The following is a 10,158-nucleotide window of genomic DNA, read 5'->3' as shown; positions in this document are numbered from 1 at the left end:
GCCATCCTTAAATTTGGAAGCTAGAACAAACATTTTACTTAATTTAATATCTATTTTGATTCCAAATCTAAAATCACTAGCCCATTTCAGAAAGTAAAACATAGAAATGGAATGCCCAAATGCCAGGGACATTATTCAGGGAAGAGAAGTGTGGAAAGTAGAATAATCCTGAAGTGTCTGAGCTCTCAAAATGATAAGGAAGGCAGAACAGTGTCTTTGTGGACCATGTTGTGCTAGTTGACCTTGATGTCTCCTGAGACTACCTTCCTGCACCTCCAAGGCAAGTAACTCATTTCCTCAAAATGTGTTCATGACTTTGCCCCCTATATGTTCTAGTATTTTCATAAATACATTTGCCACAACTCTGAAAGGGATCACAAGAGGAGGTCCTGGATAGAGTGGGAGAAAATGTGGAATGAAATTCATAAAATCATAAAAAATACTAGGTTTATGGTCTGAGAGGAGACTTGTAGAATCCTGAAGACTATGGTTCTTAGACACATTTCAGCCCTGGAACTGAATTACTTCCCATGACTTAACTTTCAGCCAAAAGATAAACAAGTCTGTAAAGTGAAAGGGAGGTAAACACTGTCCTCAAAAGAATCAGTCATGCAATATCATGATTATCAAAAGAAAAAAAAAAAAAAAGAATCAATCATGCAAGATCAAAAGGCCAGCATTTGCCCTGGGATAAAACTTAAAATGCAGCAAGGATTGGAAAAAGGACAAATGGAAACAGTAAACTCAGGGAGAACGTGAGAAGAGTGTTGTTCCATTACAGAGATTTAGATCTATGTCACAAAACATGTATGAATAGTTACTATGTAAATGTTTATTCAAATTGCAATAAAATGTTTTATTAAATGAAATAGAATGGTTAGGGATTGCTGATCTCAAGATTTAGGATTCTCCTAGTAATCAATTATAAGGATTATATTAAGATGTATATAAAAATTGACCAACTGTCATATGGTTCAATATAAAGTCCCTAAAGACCCTTCAGGAGTCCTGGTGTGGCACTGTGGGTTAATGTGCCAGAAGGCAAAGCCATTTGAACTACAAGGTCGGTGGTTCGGGCTCACCAGTAGCTCCTTGGAAACCCTATACAGGGTCACTATGGGTCAGAACCAACTCGATGGCTCTTAACAACAACAGCAAAGACCCTTCACAGTAGTTTTTACAGTTTTTGCCTAGAACTCACAGATGGAAGAAGAAAATCAAGTACTATGAGGAACTCATCAGCCCTCATAACTGAAAAGGAACTTGGTGGCGCAGTGTTTAAGGACTTCACTGCTAACTGAAAGATTAGAATCCACCAGTAGCTATCCAGGAAAATCTGTATCTGTTGGCTTCTCTAAAATCAACTTCAGTCTTGGAATCTCTTTGGGGAAGTTCTACTCTGTCCTTAAGAGTCCATGTGAGTCCAATAATGATAAGAAGTCTTTTTTTGTTTTTTAAATGATAAAGATTGGATAGAGAGCACCAACCTTGATATTGAGGACTCTCCCAGTTAAAATTTGTAAGATGAATTACTAAGACAAAAACAAATTGTATGAGATGTCATGTGGTGTAATATAAAACCAGAGAAGACTCTGATGCAGGAGTGTTTACAAATGTTGCCTAGAACTCACAGAGATGAACGTAAAAAATCAAGGACTATGAGGGATTCATTGTGAAGTGTTGCATCAGCTCTTATAACTGTAAAGAGGCTGTGGTAATGCAGCATTTAATCATTTTGAAACTAACCAAAACATTTGAACCCACCAGTTACTCCCAGGAATAAGACGTGGCAGTCAACTTCCATAAATAATTCAGTCTTGAAAACCCTCTGAGGTAGTTCTGCTCCATCCTATAGAGTCATCATTAGTCCAAATTGACAGAAAGGCAGTAAGTCTGGTTTTCAGTACCTTAATGAAGGTGTCTTGATTATTTTCCTTACACCAAATCCCCCCAAAAGTACTGTACTATGAACCAAAGTTTGCTTTTCCCATACTCAGAAATATTTATCAGTTTATTCTTTGTGAGATTCTCTTTTGATGTTTCCAATAAAGGCAAGAGAAGGGGAATGAAAAGAAGATTCAAAGAGAAAGTTTATTTAGATTTCAAAAAATGTTCCAGGAAATTAAACACTGAATCTGAAAGTGACATATAAGTATTTCTTTTGCAAAAGTGATTTTATTCTTCATTACAACAAGATTTTCATTACATAAGATGTTAATTGGAAGAGTGGTAATAGGACACAATCTGGCCTTTTGTCTCCACAGTCATAGTGGCTTTCCTTAGGATCAAAGTATTTAGCAAGAGGTGATCGATGCATGGATGGGATGGTAACTATGGCAATGAGACGATGTATGATGGAATGAATGTAAAACTAATGTTCCCCCATGTAGACTATCACACAATACACACTAAAACATTAAAATAAAAAGAAGAAAGAAAGAAAGAACCTTAGCGATTACCCAGTCCAAACAACTAATCCATTATTTCAATTCCCAGTACTCTATTTTCTCTAAAGAACTATTAGTTCTATCTGCTAAAATAGGATAGTATAGTATGCAGAAATACAACTCATTCAGTTTTTAGCAATCTGTTATCAACAGCTGATCACTGCTTTTGTATTTTGTTTGATAATTAAACAAACAAATGAGTTGGGATTTTAAGGTTGGACAAATGTAACTATTTTTCGGTGACAGGACCAGTTACTTTAGCACAACGGAATCACCTTTATCTACTGGTTTACTACTGTAGGCTTTGAGATATATGTTTGGATTGCAAACATCTAGGACATAGTTAATACATGTTGTTGGTGTTAGCTGCCATCAAGTCGGTACAGACTCATAGTGACCATATGCACAACAGAACGAAGCACTACTGATACATGGCTGGTGCTTAATAAGTAATAAATAAGTGCTTTAAAAACAATAAGAATAAATAAAAGGCAATAATATTTTTCTACTGTATTTTTTCATATTCTTCATTTTTCTAGCTGCCACTACAATTCATTTCTTCAGAATGATCATGGCAAATATAACTACAATGAATGGATTCCTCCTCATGGGGTTTTCTGACATTCGAGAGCTACAGATTTTACATGGTTTGCTGTTCTTGGCAGTGTACCTGTTAACTTTAGCAGGTAACCTCATCATTGTCATCGTCACAACTGTAGACCAGCATCTCCAAGCACCAATGTATTACTTCTTAAAACATCTTTCCTTCCTGGACCTTTCCTTCATTTCTGTCACGGTTCCACAATCCATTAACAATTCTCTGATGGATATTGGTTATATTTCTCAAGGTCAGTGCATACTTCAGGTTTTCTTTTTCACATCTTTGGGTTGGTCTGAGTTTTCCATTCTCACTGTGATGTCTTATGATCGTTATGCAGCCATCTGCTTCCCACTGCACTACGAGGTCATCATGAATCCTAATAAGTGCAAATGGGCTGTGATAGTTGTATGGCTAAGTGGAAGCATCTGTGGAATCTTGTACATAACAACCACATTCTCCATCACATTCTGTAAGGACAAAATAATTCACCAGTTCTTCTGTGATGTCTCCCAGTTGCTAAAGCTCTCCTGCTCCAATGATTACCTTGGAGTGATTGGAGTGGCAATTTTCATATCTGTGATGGCATTCATGTGCTTCACATCCATTGTCTTCTCCTATATCCACATCTTCTCCACAGTTCTAAGAATCCCCTCTGCTGAAGGCAGGTCCAAGGCCTTCTCTACCTGCCTGCCTCACCTCTTTGTTGTCTCCTTTTATCTCTCCACAGGTGCTTTTGCATTTCTAAAACCAACTTCAGATTCTCCAACTGCTTTTGACCTTATGATTTCTATCTTTTATACAGTCATTCCCCCATCACTCAACCCTATTATCTACAGCCTAAGGAGTGAAGCCATGAAGAAAGCTTTCAGAAAACTACTGTTGGGGGAACAAATCACCAGGAAACAAACATTTTTGCCCTGTTGTTGATAAATCTTTCATATTACATGTAAGCAAAATGATAAATAACATTGAGTTCATTCAATAAATGGTATTGATGAAAAGCAGTAAAAAATGTTCCCTGCAGCTTAATCATACAATACAACCAGTAGGGAAACTCTTCATATAATTCCTACCTTTTAATAATTGAAACCTTTTGTTCCTTATTTCAAATTAAGATATAACAAACAATTATAAATGTTTACTATATGCTTACCACTCTCCTTTCCCTTCTAATACATAAAGGCACAAACATATAAAGAGGTATATGAAGAAACATAGAAGGAATTTTTTTTTCTTATTCTAAATAGGCAATATTACAACTGAAAAGGAAATTAAAAGTAACAAATTACCAATAATGTCACCATAATAACAAAATTTTTACTTCAATTGTTTAATTCATATGTCCATTTTAATTCTTATTTTTCCACATCACAATTTTTTATATTGATAAAAAATTATATACCATTACAATATTGATATAAAATTATATACCGTTACTGTGCACAAGTATGCAATTTTACTTTAAATTTTTCATATATGCATGGCCTTCAATGGAATTAATGTCACAATATATTTAATCATTTGTCTATCTTATAAATATAAGTTATTTCCAGTATTTCAGTTATATAAAAAAATGGTAAAATTTGAAGTTCCAAGCAATGTGGTTGCAGAATTAAAATAGATATAAATCCAAGTCTCTTGCACATATATAACCATATGACTTTCCAATTTTAAGCCATTTTATGTGGCATTAACAAGGCATTGTTATGTTACTTCTCCCATATGTCTAATATGATCTTATTAGTTCATACTAGATACATTAATTACCTACTAAGTGACTGATGCACAAAAGAACATAACATATTTGACCGGCTTAAAATTTTTATAGGAGCAAAAATTTATCTTTTACAATTAAAAAAATTGTGACAACTCAAAAGATTGAACATAATTTTAATATTTACTTATTCATGTAATTGAATTCAAAATTTTAAACTTTATGCTTTATTAACTTTATTAAAAGTTTAAAAATTTAACTCTTCTATCTCAAAAAGTTTTGGCTCTTATTTAACATTCAGGCTACTTTTTCTATTCAGAACTTTGAAATGCATATGAGTGTAAATCAAAATGATTATGACCAGGGTTTAAGTTCATACATGCACTGGTTTATTCCAAACAAAACATGTTTAACTCTGTCACTGTTATGTATGAATGGCTGCAGACAAGTTATCTGAGTAAATATACTTCTGTTTGTCTCATTTTTAAATGTTCAGGTAATAATGTTTAATCAGCGTAGGCTATCAAGTGATAGTCTTCAACTTGTAAAACTCAGAAATATTTCCTCCTTACTTATTCCACTATTCAATCCACTTGAAATATTGTGTAAATATAATTTTAAATATTTTAACAACTTTTCTGAAATGTTTACTTCACTTAGCTATTACTTTAATAGGTCTATGGAATCACTATAACAACAGTTATTTTTATTTCTAATTGTGTTGTTATAGTGATTTTTTTCCCTCTTAATTCATTTTTTGTAAATTTGTATTTATGTATTTATGCTAGGTAAATAATATTGCAATTACTGTTTGCTGCAGTACTTTGGACAGTAGATCGATTCTTTGGTATATAAGGCAAGTTTATTATCTTCTATTCTTTTTTTCACACATGGGTTTTTAACATCTTCATCCATTCCAATAAACATTGTTTGTTTTTGAGAAGAAGCAGTCATGAAATATTTATACATTAATTTGCACACCTTAGTCCTGAAACTGATACGAATTAATTTGAGAAATGTTACAGTATTTAAGAATACAAAGTTTGTTTTCAACAATAAAATAAAAAATTGTGCTGCTTGTACCAAGTCATCTGTTGTTAATTCTCTTCATTAAAGTAATTCACAATCTAAATAGACTTACTGTTTAATTGTACATCTGTATCATTAGTATAAACTGGATTCATTTTATATTTGTGTTTCACATACATAGCATCTTTTCACAGTGTCTTAATTTATGGGAATCCCCACATCACTATTGTTGTTGTGAGGCACCAGTGAGTTAGTTACCACTCACAGTGACTCTATGCACAACAGAGTGAAGCACTACCTGGTCCTGCACCAGTCTCACAATTGTTACACTTAAAACCATTGCTGCTGTGACTGTGACAATCCATCTTATTAGGGATCATCCTCGTTTGTGCTATCTCTCAATTTTAATAAACATGATGTTCTTCCCCAGGGACTGGCCCCTCCTGATAATATGTCTGAAGTATGAGAAACAAAGTCTTGCCATTCTTGCTTCTGAGGTGAATCCGTCAATACTTTGTGTGACACAGATTTGTTTGTTCTTATCCATGGTACACTTTCAATATTCTTCTCCAACACAATAAATCAAGTGAATCTGTTTTAAAATCTTCTTTATTCAATATTCTTCTCCAACACAATAAATCAAGTGAATCGGTTTTACAACTGAACAAAACACTATTCAGTTCTACACCATGCTCATAGTTTTTATGTTTGAGCACCTTGTTGCTCTTGGTGGATCAATTGATCTCATTGGGGATCTAGCTCTTGTTCACTGACCTCACATACATATGAGGCAATTGAAAATACCATGGTTTATCAAGATGTTATTGTTGTCCAGTTGTGAGAATTTTTGTTTTCTTTACATACAGCAATCTATACTGTAGGCTATGGGAATACCCACATTACTATTACTCCACCAAAGCAGATAAATGGAGCTGCAGGAAAATGCACTGGACATTTAAGGCTGGTTAGAACTGAAAGGTTGGCCATTCAAACTCAACAACCACTCCTCAAAAACTCTATGCTGTTGTTGTTAAGTGCCGTCGAGTCGATTCTGACCCATAGCGACCCTGTGTAGAGTTTCCAAGGAACAGCTGGTGAGCTTGAAGTTGGAATTAACTTGACAGCACTTACCCATAATGCTAAGCCATAATGCTTAAATTAAAAGTTTTAATATTTCATTCCAATATTTTACAATATATAACTCTTTATGAGTCAAGTTTATTGTTATTTATTCACCACACTAATCTCTTCTTCCTCCTCCTCTGTTCCCCTAAAAGGCTGTTGTTAGGTGTCACTGAGTCTGTTCTAAACCACAGAAATCTTGTGTATAATGTAACTAAACACTGTTCAGTTCTACACCATGCTCATAGTTTTTATGTTTGAGCACCTTGTTGCTCTTAGTGGATCAATCAATCTCATTGGGGATCTAGTTCTTGTTCACTTACCTTTCATTTCACCAAGATCCATATCCTTCTCTACCGATTGGTCCCTCCTGACAACATGTCCAAAGTACAAGAAAGAGTTAAACTATTGTCATCCTAGCTTGTAAGGTGCATTATAAATATATTCCTTCCCAGAAAGATATGTGCTTCTGGAAGTCCATGTTTTTTTCAATATTCTTGCCAACATCATCATTCAAATGCATCGATAGCTTCAAGGATCTCCCTTATTTATTGTGAACTTTCACATGCATATGAAGATATTGAAAATAGCATGGCTTGGGTCAGGGGCACCTTAGTCCTTAAACTTACATCTATGCCCTTGAATGCTTTAAAGTCTTGTGTAGATTTGTCTAATACAATATGTTATTTGATTTTTTGGCTACTCCTTCCATATGAGTGTTGCTTGTGGATCTAAGCAAAATAAAGTATTTGACAACTCCCATCTTTACTCCATTTAGCTTTATGTTCTTTATTGGTCCACTTGTGAGGGTTTTTGTTTTCTTTACATGAAGGTACAATCCAACTGAAGACTGTTTGCTTTGATCTTCAAAAGTAAATATTTTAAGTCCTCTTTGCTTCCCCCAAGCAAGGTTGTTTCACCTACATATCACAGATTGATAGTGAGTCTTCTTCCATTCTGGCACCAAGTTCTTCTTCATATAATCCAGTTTCTGAATTATTTGCTCACCATAGAGACTAAATAAGTATGGTGAAAGCATAGTACCCTGGTACAAACCCTTCCTGATTTTAAACCATTCCGTATTCCCTTGCTCCAACTAACAACTACTTCTTGGTCTATGTACAGTGTCCTCATCAGCACAGTTCATTGTTCTGGAATACCCATTCATTGCAATGTTACCCATAACTTTTTGAGATCCACAGAGTCAACAAATGTCTTTGGTACTAACTCTAAATTCCACATAAGTCTATGCTTTTTCTTTCCACATCTAAAACCTCCCTATGCAATGTGCTATTGTTTCCAGAGTAGTTTGAGCAGTTGACACCTCCATCTATTTTGTATAAAAATTCTCATAGATTTACATATTTACCATATCTGGTATTGCTCTGATAATAAGTATAAGCCAAACCTATTGTCAATAAAGAGTCCTGGTGTGGTGTTATAGATTCAGCAGTGGACCAATAAGTTGGTTTGAACCACAAGGTTGGCAGTTGAAACTCAGCAGGCTCCCCTTAGAAACCTTATACTGAGTTGCTAAGAGTCAGAAGTGACTCAACAGCACTTAACAACAGCAACAGCAACAATAAGGTTTTGGAGTCCTGGTGTGGTCCTGTATCAAAAGCACACAACTGCTGACAACAGTTTGGCAGTTCTAAACCACCTCTCACTGCTTAGAAACCTGGTATGTGGTCAACAACAATAACAACAGAGAAGTTTTAGATGTCAAAAAGAAAAGCATAGACTCTTGGTGAAGTTTTAGTGGGGCCTTTGGGGAAACAGGGAAGAAGGAAAAAGCAACTTTGGTGATGGATAAAGAGAAATAAACTCTATGCATCGTATTTTGATATATTGATTATAAATATTAATATATTTTAATTAAATATTATAAACTGTTTATCATGATCATTTTATAGAAATTGGATTTATATCATTTATAGAAATTTGAGTGTTGATTTTAATTGCTTTATGTCTTGGTTATAACAGGGTGTTGTTATTGCTGCTGTGAAGTGCCACTGAGTTGGTTCCAACCCACAGCAACCCTGTATAGGGTTTCCAAGGAGCAGCTGGTGAGCTTGAACTGTCCACTTTGCAGTTCAAATTACTTTGTAGTCTGGTGCATTAACCCACAGCACCACACCAGGATGCTCCACAAGGGTAGAGAACATGAAATATCTTTATCACTGAGTTCCATTAAGAAAAATGAAAAAAGAAAGAAGAAGGAAAAAAAATCAAACACTGGATTCTCAAGGGAATCAGCAGGTTTAAAAGACCTGTGTGAGTGTAGGTGAGAAAGGCGAGAACTTGGAGATCAGCTGTTACTGCTATCCACACCAACAACAGCTGCGGTGAGTTTTCCAAACTTAATAAAGACACAGGGAACTATTGGATGGAAACCCTGACTTCACCTTGGTGGTGGTGGTGGTTATGTGCCATGGAGTCGGTTCCGACTCATAGTGACCCTGTATAGGGTTTCTGAGGCTGTAAATCTTTATGGGAGCAGAAAGCCTCTTCTTTTTCCCATGGAACAGCTGGTAGTTTTGAACTGCTGACCTTGAGGCTCGCAATCTGATTCGTAACCACTACACTTCACCTTAAGTTCTTTTAATTGACTTAGAAGAAGTAAAGTATTGATTCTAAAAGAAGCTTATTTTCCTGAAAATTAGCAAATTGAAAGAGTCCAAAGATTAAATTTATAGAAATGTATTACACTAATGAGCCAATTAAGGAAATTTGGTTAATTGAGAAATGTCAATATTGTGAATTATGTGCTGGGCTTCAAGTTGGTTTGAACATCAAGATCTGAGGTTCTGGCTCACCAGATGCTCCTCAGAAACCCTATACAGGGTCTTTATATGTCAAAACCACCTAGACAACACTTAAGAACCACAACAACATTTAAGTATTTGGTAAAACAATGGTGAAACACTTCTTTAAATAATTCATGATAACATTATCTATAAGTGGCAGAGCCATGATAGTGCTTTCCATGTAAATATGGCTCCCCAATGCTCCAGTCTGCCTCTTAATATTTAGAGGTATTTAGAGGCAACATAACGGAGTGAACCAGAAAGCCCAAGTGTTTGCGACTCAGATCTAAGTCACATTAATTAAATACTTGGAATCATATTTTTCTCCTGTCAATATGGAATTAAGCTCCTAAAAGCTAAAAACATTTTGTGTGGAATGAATATAATTTATTTTATTATGATTTCTAACATGGATGTCTCATTAAAAATAAACACCTA

At 35.0% G+C, this 10,158-nt stretch overlaps 1 protein-coding gene across 1 annotated transcript; it reads left to right on the top strand.

The window, feature by feature from the left end:
- Window positions 1–3,012: 3,012 nt before the first annotated feature.
- Window positions 3,013–3,975, top strand: LOC102841921 (olfactory receptor 14J1-like). The gene has a single exon (XM_006872846.1). The coding sequence runs from the start codon at window positions 3,013–3,015 to the stop codon at window positions 3,973–3,975; it is 963 nt and encodes a 320-aa protein (XP_006872908.1).
- The last annotated feature ends 6,183 nt before the right edge of the window (window positions 3,976–10,158 follow it).

The sequence above is a fragment of the Chrysochloris asiatica genome, unplaced genomic scaffold, assembly GCF_000296735.1.
Source record: "Chrysochloris asiatica unplaced genomic scaffold, ChrAsi1.0 scaffold00213, whole genome shotgun sequence".
In the NCBI taxonomy this organism is placed as follows: domain Eukaryota; kingdom Metazoa; phylum Chordata; class Mammalia; order Afrosoricida; family Chrysochloridae; genus Chrysochloris; species Chrysochloris asiatica.
This window is presented reverse-complemented; position numbering and strand designations above follow the sequence as displayed.